The 20719-nt window shown below is 37.4% G+C and overlaps 1 protein-coding gene across 19 annotated transcripts in view; it reads left to right on the plus strand.

The window, feature by feature from the left end:
• The window catches only part of SLC13A1 (solute carrier family 13 member 1), a 258908-nt gene that overhangs the window by 194204 nt on the left and 43985 nt on the right, over positions 1 to 20719 (plus strand). For 11 of the 19 annotated variants that reach the window (XR_008296681.1, XR_008296682.1, XR_008296685.1 and 8 more), the window contains exons 10-16: positions 2307 to 2405; positions 2823 to 2924; positions 6269 to 6375; positions 9335 to 9444; positions 12301 to 12462; positions 13896 to 14033; positions 16066 to 16231. Coding sequence is in view for 10 of the 19 variants with exons in the window: in XM_053218146.1 (XP_053074121.1) it covers positions 2307 to 2405; positions 2823 to 2924; positions 6269 to 6375; positions 9335 to 9444; positions 12301 to 12462; positions 13896 to 14033; positions 16066 to 16203 (856 nt within the window). In the remaining 9 variants the exon portion in view is untranslated. Of the gene's footprint in view, positions 1 to 2306; positions 2406 to 2822; positions 2925 to 4607; positions 4805 to 6268; positions 6376 to 9334; positions 9445 to 12300; positions 12463 to 13895; positions 14034 to 16065; positions 17565 to 20719 lie in introns of those variants that run through there. The other 8 variants (XM_053218149.1, XM_053218142.1, XM_053218148.1 and 5 more) reach the window with 3 other exon arrangements.

Below are 20719 nucleotides of genomic sequence, written 5' to 3' on the forward strand. Positions count from 1 at the left end.
GCCTGGAGCCTGTTTCAGATTCTGTGTCTCCCTCTGTCTCTACCCCTCCCCCACTTGTTCTCTCTCTCTCTTTCTCTCTCTCTCTCTCTCAAAAACAAATAAGCATTAAACAAAATTTTTTAATTAAAAAAAACGAATTGAGGAAACTCGGCTCCTTCAAAGGGAATAATAGTCCAAACAAGTCTGAGTGGCAGAGCTACAGAAGTAAATAGATAAATAAATAAAATGTCTCTGTGTGATAGCTGTCTTCACACCGCCTCAGTCTTCCAGCTTCCTCCCTCATATACATCCATGTTCAGCCCAGCAATTTTACAGAAGAATATGCTTCTGTGCTCGTTCTTCTCCTAAAATTGCTTTCACTGACGTCTGATTGACCTACAAAAAACCATAGATATTTGATATGTACAACGTGTTTGGAGATCAGTGTACACCCATGAACCATCATCAATGTGAAGGCCAAAAACTTTTCCATCACCTCCAAGTTTCCTTTTGTCCCTGCGCTTTTTCTTTTTTTCTCCTTTTTGTGGTAAAAGCACTTAACATAAGATCTGCCCTCTCAGTGAATTTTTAAGTATACAATACAGTATTGTGAATCATAGGCCTTATTTTGTGCAGTAAATCTCTAGAGCTTATTTATTTTTCATAAGGGAAACTTTGTACCCTTTGACTAATACCTCCCCATTGCCCTCTCCTTCCATTCCCTGGCAAACACCATTTTACTCTCTGCTTTTATGTGTTTGACTGTTTTGGATTCTGCATTTCTGTAAGATCATACAGTATTTGTTTTTCTGCATCTGGCTTATTTCACTTAGCAGAATGTCCCCGAGTCCATCTGTCTTACTACAAACGGCAGGATTTCCTTCTTTGAGGCTGAATAATATTCCATTGTATGTATAAGCCACTGTTTCTTTTCTTTTTTTTTTTTTTCAACGTTTATTTATTTTTGGGACAGAGAGAGACAGAGCATGAACGGGGGAGGGGCAGAGAGAGAGGGAGACACAGAATCGGAAACAGGCTCCAGGCTCTGAGCCATCAGCCCAGAGCCTGACGCGGGGCTCGAACTCACGGATCGCGAGATCGTGACCTGGCTGAAGTCGGACGCTTAACCGACTGCGCCACCCAGGCGCCCCTGTTTCTTTTTTTTAATACCACTTTTACTTTACCTACTTGTTTGTCAGTGGACATCTGAGTTGTTTCCATGTCTTGACCATTGTGAATAATGGTTCCGTGAACATGTGAGTGCAGGTATCTGGTCAAGATCCAGATTTCAATTCCTTTGGATATACACTCAGAAATGCCTTCCCTACTGCACATAATGTAATCTAACTCACCTACTCATAGACCTTCCAAAAGGTAGTCCATAAGAATCTAGCCATTTGCTCATTTGTTTATTCCTCTGGAGGGATTTTTTGTTTTTAATCTAGGCGCTAGAGCAGTACTTCACACACAAAAAAAAAAGTTTTGAAGACCCTGGACTTCGAGAAAGAAAAATTAGTCACAGGGGAAGGTATCACTAAAGTCAACAGCTGAAAGAAATAGGCACCGGCAGTTACTATTGGCAATAGTTGAAAAACTATCTAGTAGATTCTGTTAGGACATAAGAGGTCAAGAATCTTATAGGAAAAAAAAAATGGAACCAAGTTGTTTTCGTTCTGAGAATAGATCTAGTTCAGATTCTGCTCATGATCACGGTACATGACTTCGCTGCCCTAGTGTATGACCCGAGTTTAGTATATTTTGTGAAAACTGATGGATCTGACAACCAGCTGTCTCAATTTGACCAAGGTACTGTTGAGTTGATGAGTCGAGTGTTTGTTTTACATGCCAGTTATATGTACAGTGTTGAGAGTCGCTGTACCAAAGGGAACATCTATGACACTGCCCCTGCCTTCAAACAATTGGTTATCTCACTAGTGAGATAAAACCTACACATGTGCAACAATTACCAGTCAAGATAGACAAGACATAGATTAAAATCTATAACAATCAGGTATATAATAAAGTGTTAAATTAGAGATGAGCGTCTCATGGCAAAATTCCAAGGGTACAGAGGTAGAAACAGAGGTAGAAAAGGAAGGGATCAGGGGAAGATGTGTGAAAATGAGGAACAAAAATTAAGTCTCGCAAATTGAGAAAACCAGGCAAAAGAGGAAAAAGGGGAGAGGACATTCAAAGAAGGTGATGGAGGTATAGACACCAAGCACAGATTTCTGTTATTGGCCGGGAGATCCGTATTTTATAAAGCTTTCACACAAATCTCTTCTATGAAGGGAGAATTCTTTGCTTAACAAGTTTATTCTTTTCAGTTTTAAGGAGATGTTCAAATGTGGCAAGACCAAAACAGTCAAGCAAAAAGCCTGTGCTGAGGTGATTAAACAAGAATACCAAAAACTTGGGCCAATAAGGTAAGATGCACCTGCACGCAGACGCACAAGCAAACACACTCATGCTCACACAGGTGCATACTGTTTATACTGCAAGTATTCGTGCAAAGGGAAACAGGCACATAATAGTCTATAATGTGTTTAGGACACCTAATAAGGGCCTTGAATATGCTAGCCCTTGTAAATAGATCTCAACATGACAAAATACATACTTTTAGCTCACTGAAATTTACCAGGTAGAATCAAAGGAAGCCGAAGACTCCATAGAGGAGTCGAGTCCTTTTCTAACTGTGCTGGTTCTCTCAAATTGTTGACACGTAATCACCTGGTTTTTACAGCGTTTAGCGTTCTGCTAAGATTACTCTGGCAATAGCTCAGGGAGTTTCTACGAATGTCCTGACTGAGAAAATAAATGAAATGATGGGAATTTTTGCACAGGTATCAGGAAATTGTGACCTTGGTCCTCTTCATTGTGATGGCTCTGCTATGGTTTAGCCGAGATCCTGGGTTTGTTCCCGGTTGGTCTGCACTTTTTTCCAAGTAAGCATTACATATTATGTTTGTCACACCTTACTGTTCTTTGTTTTGTTTCGTTTTGTTTTCTGGTTTTCTCCTAAGTGGTTCCTATAACTCTATAAGATTATATGAGACTTTTTCCCCCTTCCTTTCCACTGAAAAGATTTAATTCTAATCTTTTCAGGAAAAAAAATAAGAAATGAAATTTAAGGTAAGACTGCAGATAAGATAATCATATATTCTGTAACTAAAAGTCAGGCTCCTTTAGGCAAAGCTATTCCCAGCCTTACAAAATTAGAAATATAATCTGTAGGAAAGCCATGATCTGTGGTGGTTTGGAGTGCAGACTGTGGAGCCTCACTGCTTGAGGTGTATTCTGGATCTTCCACTTTGGGCAAGTCACTTATATCTCAGTTCCTTCATCTGTGAAATAAGGCTAATAACAGCACTTAGAATAGCGCTGCCCTACTCTATACTGACAGTGCAGAGCCTGCTTGGGATTCTCTCTCTCCCTTTCTCTGCCCTCCCCTGCTCGCTCTCTCTCTCTCTCTCTCTCTCTCTCTCTCTCTCTCTTTCCTTTCTCTCTCTCAAAATAAATAACATAAACTTTAAAAAAAAAAGAGTAGTGCTGCCCTTACTCCCTACAGAAATGCAATATTTATTATTAAGTGAGATAAATGCCACTCCATCCTTGTTAATAACCTGAGATGGATCGCTTCTCAGCCTTTTGGCTAAGATCAAGTGTAATAACCTGAGATGGATTCATATTCTGTGATTTTTGCCAACTTATTTTTTTTTTTACTCAGGTCAGTATCTTGTCTTTTTTTTTCTAATTATGTTCCTTTTTTATACTAGTTCACTATAAATCCATCCCTGCCCCTATTTCTTAGATAAAGAATTCCTGAATAAGTAATAAGACTGATTTTTAGAAACTAATGTTAGCAGCTGGGTCGAGTTAATTTCATCTTGCAGTGTCTTATAGACCAGCAGTCCTGCTGAGTCATATGAAGTCACAGGGAGGATGATAGCATAATTTTCTAAATTAAGGGCCATCCTATATGTCAATATAAATACTTTGGTTTTGAGATGTATGTTCCCAATCTGTCTTTCACTGAAGTATTCTGCTTCCTAAATTGAGCAGATCTCCGATGATGACTTCCTGTCTCACATCCCACAGCAAGAATCCATGTCTCTGGGGACAGAAACCAAAATTGTTTTAGTTAAAGGTATTCTGACATGGAATAAAGAGGTCCTTCTCTTCTTGAATAGAGACTTCTGGCAATATAGGCATTCGCAACATTTTTTAAAGGTGCGAGGTCTGTGTGCAAATTCCTAGTGAACATACAAGTGCAGCAGTGTGATGCGGTAGCATGTTTCAAAGGATCGGCTTCAGCTTGATAAACTTTTTGTTTAGGACTAAAACTTTTCACTTTGAGAAGTCTAAACAAAAGGCAGCATCCTGTTATTCATAGCAAGCTATCATTTAACATTTTGATTATTATTTTTTAGTTTTGTAATAGGTTGTAAACCAACATAAAAAGTGAGTTTCCTTTTCAAAATTCCACTCCTATTAACCTAAGTAGGGAGAGTCTTCTCTAAACACTAGTGTGTAAACACTAAATGAAATCAGATAGTAGCTAATAAAAACCAGGAAGAAATCCCAGTATGAATTCAACGTAATAAGTTTCTAATTTCTGTTCTTTATAGGAAGAAAGTGTAATTCAGAAGATATTTTGTTTGCAGCAGGAAAACGGAGTATATTTACTATGGTCAGGTGTTCGTGTTATGTAGAATTCCGAGAGAAAACAATAGGAAAAGGAACAAAGGTTTGAGAGGAGAAGGAATTTGAAGATATAAGTCTAACTGACTTTGATTCATAAATCGCCAAAGCAAATAAAATTTGTGTAAGCTTAATATTTTGTAATACTGAGACAACCTTAGTTCATAATCATGTAAAAATAAAATGAAAATAAACAAGTACTGAAATAATAATAGTTTTAAAAGTCTTTGGGAACACAATTACCTCAATATTTATGGCTTGATTTTATGTAAAGTATATTCTGTAGAATATATTTGTAATATAGAGATTTTAAGCATTTAGAATTTCCAAAGCTAGGATGATATATCAAGATTTATAGCTACCACCTAATGTTTTCATTCCATCTGTTTGAACCTGGACTGAATTCAATGTGTCTTTTCATATAAAACAAAATCAGATTACATGATGCCTGACCTAATTTGGTAAAATTACAATAAAAAATTATAACTCAAGTAAAAGAAATAAGGAGCAATAAAATAATAAATATTGGTGAAGTTTGTTGAATAAATTACACCAAATAGCTTTGTACTCAGCAAAGAAATAAATAAAATCTATATTTAAGGAAAACAGACTCCTTTCTAAAGTTGCCAGATTGAATAAAAATAATGTGTTTCCATGATTATTTATACTGTTCAAGTGAATCACAGGAGTAGAGAGCTTCTATAGTATGTACACATTGCCGAGTCACAAGGCAGCAAAATAATCTCTAGGGTGTACATATTTCTTCTCAGGTTACAAAGATTCACTAGTTAATACTGCTGAATCTTAAAACTGAATTTTAATTATGTATGTCTGTTTCATTCATGTCTGGTTTCCAGGTGCTTATTAACAGTTGAGGCTTCTGGGAACCTGTCTTACTTGCTGGAATGACCTAGTGATTCTAAGACCCCATCTGTTCCTGAATCACTCTTAATTTGTACAGTGATCATTTATGAGCATCTCATAAACCATTCTAATAATTAATATTCTTGATTGAGTTTCACAGGGTGCAAAGCATTAAATGGGTTGATTTCATTTGTATGATATGGCTAGGGCCTATAATCACAGTAGCAGATGTTATATCTTAGAAAAACAGATCAATTTCTTTTCATAATTTACAGAAGAATTTTAGAGGACTCTAGAAACACCCTTTCGTTGCCACAAGTCAATACTGTGATGTTATACAACAATTATACAGGGCTTTGCCTAGTCTAGCAATTGTTTTGGTTTCAGTTCTCTGCCAGTATATTAAATGAAAAAATTCAAAGAAAAACTCACTTACCAAATCCTTGAGCCTTGCCTAAAAAGTGTGGGCCATTATGTTAGCATGTGTATTCATGGTTTTGAAAGTGGGAGACATATATGGAAACAATGAGAACATGGTGTGAGATTTTCGGCCTCACTAAGTTACATCATTTAGTTGGAAATCCATAGATTTTAGACCTGATTATCCAGAATAAATAATCTATACCTCCACTACTACTTGTATGCTTATTAGCATAGTCGATTGTTGTTTAGTTCATTCAAGTTCTTCCTGCTATTTTTAATGTACACATCTGTCCTTTTTCAGGTATCCTGGTTTTGCTACAGATTCAACTGTTGCCTTACTTATAGGACTTCTATTCTTTCTTATCCCAGCTAAGAGATTGACTAAAACTACACCTACAGGAGAAATTGGTTGAGTATTATTTATAATTCTGAATGAATTTGACAGAAGAGCAAAAATTACAAAATTCCATTGGTTTCAGTTAGCACTTAGAACAGAAGGAATGGACATGCTTCCACAGCGCCTGGCTTAGCACGCCCTGTTTGTACACTGCAACCCTTATTCAGCCAGCACGTGTTCTCCCCCTGCAAGGAGAACCATCTTACTTGGCAGAAGTGAGAAGTAGATTTCCTTATGCAACATGGTTAGAACTCCACTATGAGTGATACTGTTTGGTTCACAATAGGCCCACTTCCCCTGCCATAATCAGAATTAATCTTACTATTGGCAAACGTAGGAACAAGAACTCTAAAGTCATACTTCATGATGAGCCCTTGATAATACATGCTGAGGATCTAAAAAGGTGAGGAGTTTCAAGGGAAAGAGTATTTACATCATCATAGTAATCCTGGAGAGAATGCAAATCAAGCCCACATTTAGCCAGAACCCTAGTGTCACAAATGAAAGACGTAGTATTCAGTGGGAGCATTCATTGTCTTTGTAATACATGGACAAAGAAGTATCCTTGTTTATGTGAGCATACCCCCCTTCCCCTGACACACACATATTTTTTAAACACAGGATTCTGCTGCCCCCCCATTTATGCTTTATACTAATATAGCAGGTGTTTTTGGTAGTCAGATTCCTGCTGTTATTGTAGGACAAATGGTTTAAAATTGTTTGGAAATAGTCTAGTAGAGGGTGGGGGGTTTTATTGTTGGTTTTTCTTTTATTTGTGCCGCCTTGTTTTTTTTTGCATGGGTGGAACCTGGATTCATGGAGTTGAGTTGGCCCACCTGACTCCCTGTGTCCAAATTGATAAGCAACTAATGAGTCAGATTTCTAGGACATGATATATATAAATAGCATAATGTAGAAATAAATGCCTTTTGTTCTTTACTTGAGTCTAGAACATCTCAAAGTGTGTTATAAGGAGATATTGTAATACAGAGTAATAATTTCTGTGAGACCCTGAGGACACTGACCGTTGAAGTCAAATCCCTATGGCCTGTTAGTGGCCAGTGTTGAGGAACCAATGCTTGGCTTAACTTCCCTGGTTCCCACATTTGAATCCTCCTCTCAGAAAAAGCCTTGCTTCTGTTGGGGAGAAAGAATTTTATCTTCCCTTCAAGATCCTTCCAGCTGGACTAAGACTCAAGTTGATAGGAGCAGATTAATGGTAGAAAACCAAATTTAATGGTGTACATACAGGGAATCCACACAGACATGGAAGTTCCAAAGACAGTGAGGCAACATGACCCTTATATGAGCTAAGAAGAGGGATAGGGGTCTGAGGATACAGAGGAGAAAGACCAATAGCAGGAAGGTGAAAGGAGATGTTTGGAAAACAAAGGTTACCCAATTATGCAGATAAGTTTCTTAGGTAAAGAGAAATCTTTGTTAATCTCTCTCTTCCTGGTACAAGCAGATAGTTGAGTGGGGAGGCAAAGAACTTTTTCTGAATCTGCTGGGGTTTTTTTGTTTGAATTTTTAATGTTTTGGGGGGGTTTTGTTTTGTTTTATTTTTAAGAGAGAGAGCACTAGCAGAGGGGCAGAGAGAGGGGGGGGCAAAGTATCCAAAGCAGGCTCTGCAGTTATATCAGCGAGCTCCATGTGGAGCTCAAACTCACGAACCATGAGATCATGACCTGAGCCAAAGTTGGACACTCAACCGCCTGAGCCATCCAGGTGCCCAAGTCTGCTGGGTTGTGATTGCTTTTAACTCAAAATAGCATTCATGACAAAGTTGGCCCCTATACCAATGTCTACCAGTCTCTCTCTCCTCATTCTTCAACTCCTGTTCTCCTTGATAAACTCATTCACAGTAGGTTTAAAAATGGCAAGGCATTATGTGTTAAATTTTACATGAGAGGTATATTTCAGAAATGTTTGTGTTTTAACAGAAAATATATCGCTTTTTTTTGAGAGACAGAGAGAGAGAGAGAGAGAGAGAGAGCGTGCACACAGGTGGGGAGGGGCAGAGGAAGAGAGAGAATCTTAAGGAGGCTCCATGCCTAGTACGGAGTGTAGTGCAGGACTTGATCTCAAGATCATGAGATCCTAACCTGAGCTGAAATCAAGAGTCAGACGCTTAACTGACTGAGCCACCAAGGCAGGCCTTGATAGGTATATATATCCTAATTCAAGCAAGGAAGAGCAAAATCTCCATCAATAGTGAAGGTAAGTTTGGTTTAGGTTTAACAGAAGGAGATAGGAAGGCGTCTTAGTAGTAACCCTAAAATCTCACCATGTAGAAGGCCACTTGTTACACACAAATGTTAAATGGGAATAATATATTCATGGGTGACCTTTTTTCTCAACAAATCAAATGAGCCATTATGACCTAAATATCAAAAGAAGTCTTTATGATAATTGCTTTATAAGAATTTTAAGAGTCTTATGAATGATACTTAAATTATTTAATCTGAACTTTGATTTTAAACTGAAATCATGATGAATCTATTATGACCCTCCTCATGATTTGAAAAAATAAAAAAGGTTCAAGAAAATAGTGAATAAAATTGTAATGCTACAGTGATGATATTAGAACCAATGTCGTATTAGACACTTTGAATAGCAAAGAATAGTATAGTCAATGCATTGTGTTACTCATAGTAGGCAGAATGTTAGTGGAATGAATGAATGAATGAATGGCACTATAAATGATAATGTTATAATCTATCTAAATTTGTAATATGATCCAAAGGATTTTTCCAAGTCATGTTTATGTTTGTTTGTTTGTTTTGGAATGCAGTGTTCCACCTCAGCCAGGTAGAAATCACTCAAAGTTCAGATCAAGTTACTTACCTAAAAACAATAGAGGAATATTAAAAACTTCTTATGAGATGGCGGTTTCAGGTAATGAAAACAAATACATGTCATATTGTCATCTTTTAAGCAATGTATAACTGTGGGAATTGTGTTTTGCAGTTGCTTTTGATTATTCTCCGCTGATTACTTGGAAAGAATTCCAGTCATTCATGCCCTGGGATATAGCCATCCTTGTTGGTGGAGGGTTTGCCTTGGCAGATGGCTGTGAGGTAATACTCTGTGTCTAAGATATTTAACAATTAACTAGACTTTTCCAAAGAAGAACAAGAGACATTTAAGCTTTGACATATTCAACTGTACCCTATCATTTTAACAATACAGAATTCAATAGTCATGCAGTGAGTATACCACACAAACAAAGTGAGTTCAATAATTTTTACAGGCTGCGAGCATAAAACATCATTTTTTATGATGTCCCAACATGTCAAAAGGAAAAAAGCAAAGAAGATTAGAATTCTTAAACCATGAAATGGTACTAGAAGACTAGCTAAGTAAGAAAGAAATGCAAAAATCATATGTACAATGACTCCTAGCAAAACATTTTGTTTTATACCTTTACCTTATTTCATGATGAATTTGAGTACCTCACAGACTTCTCTTCAGTGTATCATAGTCCAGGTGGGCCTGGGTGGCTCAGTCAGTTAAACGTCCTACTCTTGATTTTGGCTCAGGTCACAATCTCACAGTTCATGGGATCAAGCCCGGCTTTGGGCTCTGCCCTGAAGGGCTCTGTGCTCGCTCTCTCTCTCTCTCTCTCTCTCTCTCTCTGCCTCTCCCCTGCATGTGCTGGCTGTCTCTCAAAAATAAACATTTTTAAAAAATTTACAATATATCATAGTCCTAAGGCTGTCAAAGAAGAATAAGAAGTAACAGTACTTCATTACATCATTTATTTATTACATATTAAGTACATTAAAAGTACTTAGTACATGCTGGGGCACCTGGGTGGGTCTGTTGGTTAAGCATCTGCCTTCGGCTCAGGTTAGGATCCCACAGTTCAGGGGTTCGAGCCCTGCATGGAGTTCTGTGCTGACAGCTTAGAGCCTGGAGCCTGCTTCACATTCTGTGTCTCCCTCCCTCTGCCCTCCCCCTGGTCATGCTCTGTCTTTCTCTGTCTCTATCTCAAAAATAAATAAACATTAAAAAAAAAAGTATTTAGTGAATGTTTATTGAATGAAGTCCAGAGAGAATTTTACATAACCATTGCTAATACTACATTATGTCTAATTTTAGGGAGAAATAAAACCACCATTAGGAATAATTCTTTGGCCTGTCATCTACTATCTAGTTTATATAAAGTAGAAGTCTGGGGAGGCCTTTGTCACTTGAAAGTCATTGTAGGGCTGCTGGAAAAAAGCATCTTCTTAAAAAGTCCATGAGAAAGTTTTTACTCTTTTACTGATTAAAAACTCTCATTTCTGGGTCTTATAGTCATATGTGAAACACTTAAAGCTCACAGCTGCTCCATTTCCTTATTCAGCCATCAGAGTAAAAAGGATGATGAGAGAGATGTGTTGTGTCCAGCCTTTTCGTTTCTGGAAAGTTAAATTTTTATTTTTCTCAAGGCGAATAACTATCTGCTATCTTCTAAATAGCCTCTAGGGAGATTGTCTTTTGCTTCTTACTTTATTGTCAATTTTTCTGTATGGCATTTGGACACAAAACTTTCGACTTAATAGGTGAAAAATCTCAGAAATTGTCTCAATTCTGAGTGCCACTTATAATGCCTTTTTACATCTAGATTTGGCTTGCCTCATAGACCACTCAGATCTAAATGATAGAAATATAAGGCAAATTCACTTTTTTCCCCTACTATTTCAGAAATAGTGAGATCTGGTTTCTCAGAATCAGTAACTTCCGTTATTTTTATTGCTGATTTGAACTGTGAGGGAATCAGAATCGGTAATTCTGACACTGATGTTAACTTTGTTCATGTCTCCTTCCCAGAATATCTGTCCGGATTGGACTCTAGATACTCAAAGTGATTTTAAAAGCATTGGCCAGACCCTAGAATTGCAAAATCCAAGAAAATTAAAAGGTGTGGACTTCCTCTGATACACTAGCCCCTCCCACTGAAAGAATTAGGGAAACCATAGAAGGAGGTCTAGTTTGCTGTGAAAATCCTGGTACATAGAATTAAATTTCTGTGGGATATCCAGAATGACCCTATCCCTGAGTGGGTATGTTGAAGCCATGAATTTCAAAAATATGGCTGTGGAAAAATATGCCCCTAGAAACTGATTTTACAAAGATATGGAGACAGTTCATTTTTTAAAATTTTGTTCCAAACTGTAATTAGTTTGGCAAATGTCCAGAACTCAATAACTCTCCTGGGTGGGAGCGATGAGAGAGCAGCTAGCACTAAAGCATTCACCTCTTTGTAATTCGCTCTCTCTTAAAAGCCTGTTAACTTTGTTTTAATATAATCACAGTGCACTAAGTGTCTCAGGTATGAACAATATTCATATAATCCTAATGGCAAAATTTAAATATTGACTTAATAAAAAGTGTTGATATATGAGTAAAGGAAATGGAGGGCCAGGAAATACATGTATGGTGGATGGTGTAAGAAAGCTGAATCCTTATGTAACGCATTGGAAAGTCAGTAAACAAAATCTAAATTAGCAAATTAGGAAAACACATAGTTTAAAAAATAGCTGTAAATAGCTAATATGGGTTGAAAATTGTCTCTGGGGAACACAACGTAGGAATAGAGAGAGGCAGACCAGAGGGCTTCCATTTTCTTAAAGTCCTGTAGTACCACATGATTTGTCCATATAAATTAGGTAAAATTAAATTTTAATTTAAAAAACGTGAGAAGGCAATTCAAATTTCCTAAAGCATGTTGGTAGTGTTAAAATAAGAATAATTGAGAACTTCTCCATGTCAGAGCCTCCTAGATCTACCAAACTATGGGAAAATATGAAAGATTAAAGTTATATTTTAGAAACTGTGTTCTTAGGGCAAAGGTTACATTTTATATATTTAAATTGTGTCTGATTAAAATGAATTGTTTACAAATAACATTACAAATTATTATTCTTTTCTTTTTTTTTTTTTTTTAGGAATCAGGACTATCTAAGTGGATAGGAAATAAATTATCTCCTCTAGGTTCATTACCAGTATGGCTAATAATTCTGATATCTTCTTTGCTTGTCACATCTTTAACAGAGGTAGCCAGCAATCCAGCTACCATTACCCTTCTTCTCCCGATATTATCTTCATTGGTGGGTATCTCATTGATCTGCTTTTATACTCATCAAAAGTGTAGTGTTCTATTTTGCTTGTTCTCATATTGTGGTATGGGATCATTTTTGGTGCGAATGATCTTCCTATAAGTAGCTTATAGAGTGGTCTTTATTTGGGTTGATACTTTTTTGGGAGACCTCAACGCAGAACTCTGTTCTACATTCAAGCAGCAAGATCTTAAGAGAAGTACTTACCTTCTTTCTGCCCAGATTTTTCATTTGCAGGTAAGTACAAGGGTCAGCCTGGATCCTTTCCAGCTGTGAGACTTTGGGATTCAGTGTTTCCTGGCAACTTCAGTATTTAGATGTCTAACACTGACACTTCTCCCTCCAGATTATTCCTCAGTTTCCCAGAAGTGGTTCATATAGGTGATTTGCAAGTGAATAAGAAGCTAGGCTTATGCTTCCGGCTTTAAGCTTAAATATCTTAGACATGGTTGTTTCTCTCTATAGCCCAGGGAATAATTTTAAAAGATAAGTAAAAACCAGATTTGCAAGGAGAGAGAGGAAACGACAATCTACCTTTTTTCTCCCCACCTAGCTAGCAATTACAAGAAATAGCGTTAAGTAAAATGTTTTCCTTATTGGGACGGCTAAGTTTGGTGAGAGGTAGCACTTTAAATTAAGAAGGATTGCCCTTCTGAAATTGTTCTCCTCCAGCTCAAGGCGCCTATGATAGCATTCTTAAGCTGCTGCTTCAAATTAGAGAAGAAAGGCAGGCAGTTTATACTGGCAAAATACCATTTTGGTTTTTCTGTTTTTTATTTCTCAACAGGGCACAGATGAAATGGCACAGTTAGGAAAGTTAGATGATGAATTAAGAATAGGAGTGACTCTTCTTCTGTGAAGATCCCTAAGCAAATTTTAAATTATATATGGCGCAGAGGCAGAAAAGTTAAAGGAATAATGAGAAGCTTTGGAGCCAGAGAGACATAAGCCCCTACATAAACTCTACTGCTTGCCATCTTTGTGTCTGGACTTTAACCTTTCTGGGCCTTAGTTTCTTCATCTGTTATTTGGGGCTATAGTAGCCATCTCATAGGTCATTGGGAAAATTAAGTTATTTTATATAAATACACACACACACACACACACACACACAGCACCTAGCACACTGGATAAATGATAAATTGCTTCTGTTTTTATTTAGTTCCTGGAATAAATGATACTTTATTTTCTAAATGAACTGAGCTTTAATACTTATGTGGGCATCAATAACCATATAGACAACAACAAGAGGAAGAGACATTTCTGAAAAATATTCTTCAAGCTAGAGTTGCATTTATGTGTACAATTTTATGTCTTTAAGTTTTAACCTGCTTCTGCCAAAGTTTATTATAATAATTTTGCTCATTTTGATGCTTGGTGCCTACCTCAAAATTTCACTTAGACTCCTTTGTCTTTCCCAACAGGCTGAAGCCATTCAAGTGAACCCTCTTTATATTTTGATACCTTCTACTCTGTGTACTTCATTTGCATTCCTCCTACCAGTAGCAAATCCACCCAATGCTATTGTTTTTTCATACGGCCATCTAAAAGTAATTGACATGGTGAGTGAGCTGTAAGAAAACAATCAGTTCCAATGCCTTGCGTTATGGCTCCTTTTACACACTAACCAACTTCCAGGGAAAGCATGGCTTGAGTTCTGTTTCTGAAGGTGAGTGCATGATTGGTCATAGAATTGTTTTCGAGAGTGATACCAGAAGCAAACATGCCATTAGAATTTGCAGTCACAAATACAGACACTGAATGCATCAGTGACACTCTGGAAGAGGGAAAAGAGCATAGACTGTGTTCCACACAAGGGCTTAAACTTACATGTCAAAATCAGAATCCAACTTGACCTAGGCAAAAGGAAGAAATAGAATTAATGAAATTCAGCAGTCACGCCCTGTGGTTTTCTATCACAAACATCTTTGCAACCAACCAGCATTCACTTTGAATAACATACTGGGCTCAGTGCCTGCTGATGAAAAGTCATCTTTCTTGTTGTGACTCTAATAGTGGCATCTGACATGAAAGTGCAGGCAAGTCATAACGGAACATTTAGTGTGGTGTCTACATGTGGTGTTCCTTCCGATCCGATGGGGGCCCCAAAATGTGGGGCAACGATCAGGTGGAAGCCACCTGAAGCAGAACAGAGGAGATAGAAGTTGGCTGAATACACCGCAAGAGAACAACGGGCAGGACGCAGGACGGCAGAAGAAAGGCTGTCTGCAAGGAGGCAGTGGGTGGGGGGCGTTTTTAAAGGAGGAAGTTGAAGAGGTTTGGCAATATATGGAATTTTCCCTTTTTTGGTAACTGAGCCTGGTTGTAAGTAGCCCATTGGTCATTTAGGGCCTTTGGATATTTGGGGGTGGGTCGCCTGATGGGCCTGTCGGTATTCAGCCAGGTGGTCACTGTGGCCCTTTCTACATTCCCTTGCTCATGGCTGTTTGCCGTGGTAGGCAAGGACTAGCTTGAGAACACTCTAGTCTCCCCCAAATCTTGATCACCATCTTCCAAACCAAACCAAACAGGAATGTAATGAAAGTAACTTCCATTAGTTTACTCTGCAGGTGCACTCCCCAGGTAAGTCCCAGCTCCCTCCTGCCACACACATTGCTGTCCCTACATTCCTGCAATGTAAACATTTTGGAAATGCCTCTATGCAGAAGTCACATAATATTCTTTTGGAAAAGAAAATGTGTAGGACACCATGTAACCAGTGTCCTGTGCACATGAATTTAAACAATAAAAACAGGATTCTGGAATAAGTGAGTGGCTTGCATAGAAAGAAAAGGAGACTTCCTATAATAATCATCACTAGATATCTCCTTTTGCTTTGGGGCTCCATGCTTTAAAACAGAGAATGAGAGGTAAGCAGTCTTTCCCTGTAAAAAGTCAGACAGTAAATATTTGACACTGTGGGCCGTATGCTCTCTGTCACAACTACTCAATTCTGCCATTGTATCACGACTGCAGCCAACAACAATATGTGAACAAATAGTCATAGTTCTAGTACCATAAAACTGTATTTACCAAAACAGGTCATGGGCAGTATTTTGCCATTTGTCTCTGTTTTAATGGATAGAAAACAACTTTGAAATTTTTAGTAGCTACTAGGATGATGACATAAGAGCCAGAAAAATGGGCACTCTAAGAAAGACGGATAGAAGTGGCATTTTATTAAATCTCAATAGGAGAATGCTAAAGGCTAAACTAATAATGGTATTGAGTGAACATGAAGGATCCAGTTATCATATCATGACCCGAACCTTACCCACTGAAAGACGACCTCAAAACTCAAATTCTGATTTAACATGAAATGGCAATTTTTTAAAGGGATTTTTTCTTGAGTTAGTTGATTCCAGTATATTCCTAAGAGGAACCTCTCAGCATCTCCAACTAAATGTCATTTAGCTGGGGACGGATTCTCCTTTGACATGAATGGAAGAATTCATTGTTTTATGAAATGACAACAATTTACACACATCATTTAGGGCGCATGTAAATCTGGCATATACTTTCTGCTACCGTGTTCTAACTCTCCTATAGGTTTTCTTTTGGGGAGACTGACATTTATGCTCTTTCCTGTTCAAGGTTAAAGCTGGACTTGGTGTTAATATCGTGGGTGTCGCTGTGGTGATGCTTGGCATGTCCACCTGGATTGTGACTCTGTTTGACCTGTCTACTTACCCTTCTTGGGCTCCTCCAATTAGTAATGCGACCATGCCATGACAAGCATGAACATTATAACTATCCTGTGGTGAGTTTTGAGAACCATTGAGAATTCAGTGAAGATTTGGCTTTGGGAAATTGATGACACATTTAAATTAGTCCTGATGTAGCTTTTGTGGTTCCAGTAAACGCTCAAAACCTGCTGGCATAACCCAGAGTTCACACCAAAGAGCATCTCCGTGCCTTTATCAAGAAGCTCACAGCTGAGATTTTGCTCATAGACCCTATGCATCCTGCTTCAACGTAAGAGTAATTTATAACATGACCTTCAAAGAGATTAGGTGATTTATTTCATTTTATAGTTTTGGTTTGGTGTAACATTTCAAACATCAATTTAGTATTTCAGAAACTTCCCATAAAGCTAGAAATAGGAAATAAAACATACCAGTTAATTAGGTACTTGGATAAATCATTTCTGTAGTGTTGCTGAAGGGAATTTGTTGAAAAACCAAAGCAGTGGTCATCTGCTGGTGCAGAAGAAAGGTTTAATTTAAATGAAATCTGCACTCTATTATTTTAAAAAATACCAGATTATTCTTGACGTATACATATGATATGAAAATTGAAATTGAACTGGTAGTTTCAAAATTATAGTTGAATCCACTAAACAACAGAAATCTCATAGATAAGGATTAATGTCTATTTGACCTTATGGTTGGATTAATATAATTCATACCTTTATATCTCAGTGCACTAAGAAATGCATTTTGTAGAGCTGTGAATAATGCTTGCTATGATTTGCACTGTTAGCACAGTGTAGGTATAAAAGAAAGCTAAACACTATAAAACTATTAACACATTTATGTATATGTATAACAGTTTTGTTTATATGTTTATCTTATAAATACATAAATACAAAATATAAATATAAATCAGAAATACATAATGTCATATGTAAAAAGAGAAGATTCAGAAATCTAAATGAATTATCACTATGTATAGAGATAGAAAAAAGTAACATAACTCCATTATTTTCAACATTGAGGCAAAATATCAGATGAAAAATAAGAATAAAAAAGTAAAACTGTTGACATATTTACAAAATAAAAATTATTAAATTAACTATTGAACAATAATTTTATTATTACTAAATAGTTAATAATTTAATAATTATTAAATTAATAGTTATTAAGTTATTCATGGGCAAAAAAAAAGAAAAAAAAGAAGGGGTGTCTGAGTGGCTCAGTTGGTTAAGCAACTGACTCTTGATTTCAGCTCAGGGCAGGATCTAAGTTTGTGGGTTTGAGAGCCCCATGTCAGGTGCTATGCTGGTGGTGAAGCCTGCTTGGGATTCTCTCTCTCTCTCTCTCTCTCTCTCTCTGCCCTCACTCATGCTTGCTCTCTCTCTCTCTCTCTCTCTCTCTCTCTCAAAAATAAACTTTAAAGCAGAAAAGGAAAGGAAAGGAAAGAAAAAAAGAAAGAGAAGAGAAGAAAAAAGAAATCTGAACATCCAAACAAAAATAGAAAGAGAATAGTCTCCTAGCACTCAGGATGTGAAAAAGAATAAGGTCTATTGACATTTCCTAAATTCGACTACAGGGGAAAAAACGACAATGAAAAACAAAATAATGTGCACAGTTAGGAAAGGATGGAGAAGTTAAAACATAACAATTCTCATGCTAAAAATAAAGTGGAAGACAGGTTAAGAAAATACTTTTGGTATTTTTAATCTTGATAGAAGTCATCAGCCCTCATTTGGTTTTTATGCAAATGATGGTACTTATAAGGTTGTTCTTGAAAATTAAATATAGCAAAAAGTAGTTTTTAAAAAGGAAGACATTCCTTTAAAAATTATATATTATAGATTGTCTATGTTCATTGTCTATTAGTCAATGCAAAATTTATCATTTTTTTAAAAATTTGTCCATTTAAGCCTTACAATATATTGCTGCTTTATGTATGTCTTCTAAGTTCCCCCTATTCACTTATTTTTTTCCCTATCATATGTTATACTTTTACTTATGATCAATAGAATCTATTACTTTTTGGCTTTTTTTCTAGTCATTCAATTTATCACTGCTGAATTATATTATGTGATGAATACATTTTAATTATGAAAAAATGAAATGACTTTTCAAATTAGAATGAAGAAGTTTTCCCTTCAAAAAAATAATACAAACATTTCAGCTTGATTCATTTTAATGAATTGCTTCCACAGCTGCCAGCTGAGTACAAGAAAAATAATACTTAGTCAAAATTTGTTTAAGTGAGCCATACTGTTCTCTTGCTCCACCTTTATGTTTAGTTGACATATCAAAAATGACTTAACTCATCCATTTCACATTTGTCCCATTTACATCAAAGTTCTCAAGCTATTTTAGTTTGAAAGTTGTATACTGTCTTTGGAAGTTTCCAAAAGGCAATCTAAACAGATGATCAAACCAATCTGTGTCCTCCCACTCCATGGTAGAGAGTGTTTTTGTTATTATCCTGATCCTTTCTTAAAGGTTAACTGGGACTTTAAGTCCCAGTATCTTCCTCAGGATTGGCTCTTGTCTAGATAATAGTAGCAATTTCACTAAGTGCCTATTTACTGTCTGTTCATGCAAGTGTTTGGAGGCCCCACTGGCGTATGTGTGTGTCTTTCACTCACTTCAGCTGCCTCTATACATGTCAGCATCTCTAGAATTCAGACTTCCTTCCCTTCAAATGTCTGCACTCTTTCCACCTCACTTGGTCAACACGGCTTTGTTCTCTCCTTTCAGCCTGGGAGGTAGGGAAGTATGCTTTTAACCAATGAGAGTCATCAACCCTGTTATCAAAAATTGATAATATAATATCCTGGTACCTTGGAAGTTTCTTGACATGTATACTACATAGTATAACACATAAAAGATTTATTATTTGATACATTATTATATCTCTGCCATGGCTAAATATTTGATAAAGATTGGGGCGCCTGGGTGATTCAGTCATTTAGGCGTCCAACTTCGATTCAGGTCACGATCTCACAGTTGATGGGTTCAAGCCCTGCATCGGGCTGTGTGCTGACAGCTCAGAGCCTGAAGTCTGCTTCAGATTCTCTGTCTTCCTCTCTCTCTCTGCCCCTCCCCTGCTTGTGCTATCTCACTCTTTCTCAAAAATAGATAAGTATTAAAGAAAAGTTTTTTAAGCAAAAGAAGAAATGAAGCACTTTATTTTTTTAATGTTTATTTATTTTGAGAGAGAGAGACACACAGAGCATGAGTTGGGGAGGGGCAGAGAAAGAGGGAGACACAGAATCTGAAGCAGGTTACAGGCTCTAAACTGTCAGCACAGAACCTGATGTGGGACTCAAACCCAAGAATAGTAGGATCATGACCTGAGCCAAAGTCTGATGCTCAACCGACTGAGCCATCCAGGCACCCCAGAAGCACTTTAATCAAAGTAAAAATTATGGGGCACCTGGGTGACTCAGTTGGTTAAGCCTCCAACTCTTGATTTCAGCTCAGGTCATAATGTCACTGTCGTGGGATCGAGCCCCATGTTGGGCTAGGTGTTGGGCATGGACCCTGCTTAAGATTCTCTCTCTCCCTCTTCCTCTGCTCTTCCCCTGCTCACATGCATTCTCTCTCTCTCTCTCTCTCTCTCTCTCTCTCTCTCTCTCTCTCAAAAAAAAAGGGGGGGGGGGTAAAAAGTTATTAGGTAAGTTTTCAGGATGCAGATATCAAAAACACAGGTCCCCAGACTGTGTTGTAAAAGCAAGACCAGACTAGACCAAGAGTAAACAGTAAAACAGTGTAGAACTAAAGCAGCAATCAATGGGTTTTTCCAAATATGGGGATCATCATTTGCCTAAGAAGAAAAAGACTCAGGGTTTAAAAAAGAAATAAAGGAGGTTTTCTTACTTATAGTATAGTGGTATAGATACTGGGGGTGTTTTTAGGGGGAGTAGATTTTAAGCCAAATAATAAAAAATATTGTATAACATATATTCCTATGCCAGCAAGAAAATAATGGAAGTCCTCAAGAGAAAGATGATTGAGCACCAGCAAGCACCCAGAGACTTAACCAAGGACTGACAGTGGCAACTGTTAATCCCTAGACATCTCAAAATTTTCTTTCAATGGGTAGATACACAGAAAGCAAGGGATGGGTGACAAAGCCAGGACCCAAGCAAGTGTAGGTTGAATGGAAAACTACATTGAGTGAGGATCTCAAAGGGCTATATTCTCAGAGCAAATGTGAACTGGGGGAAAAAAGCCCATCCTATAGAGGAAAACATCAAAGGAACCTTCATGTTTTGGCCTATGCACTAGGTAGAAGAGTAAAATCTCCCTTGAGAATTCGTAACTGTGCAGGTTAGGGGCCTAAACTCTCAATACCAGTGTGTATTGGAAAAAAACCTTAATCTGAAACTTTATCTTAAAACAATCCTGGGTTGGTAGTATGCCCAAGTATCTGGCAAAAGGAAGGAGCACCCTCTTCAGCCTGGGGCTCAGAGAATTACTAAGGTGAAATCTCTGTGAGAGATTATAATCAAAACTTGTAAATTCTGCCAAGACGCAAAACATACTGTGCAAGAGCCTGAATAATC

The sequence above is a fragment of the Acinonyx jubatus genome, chromosome A2 (assembly GCF_027475565.1).
Source record: "Acinonyx jubatus isolate Ajub_Pintada_27869175 chromosome A2, VMU_Ajub_asm_v1.0, whole genome shotgun sequence".
Classification (NCBI taxonomy): Eukaryota; Metazoa; Chordata; class Mammalia; order Carnivora; family Felidae; genus Acinonyx; species Acinonyx jubatus.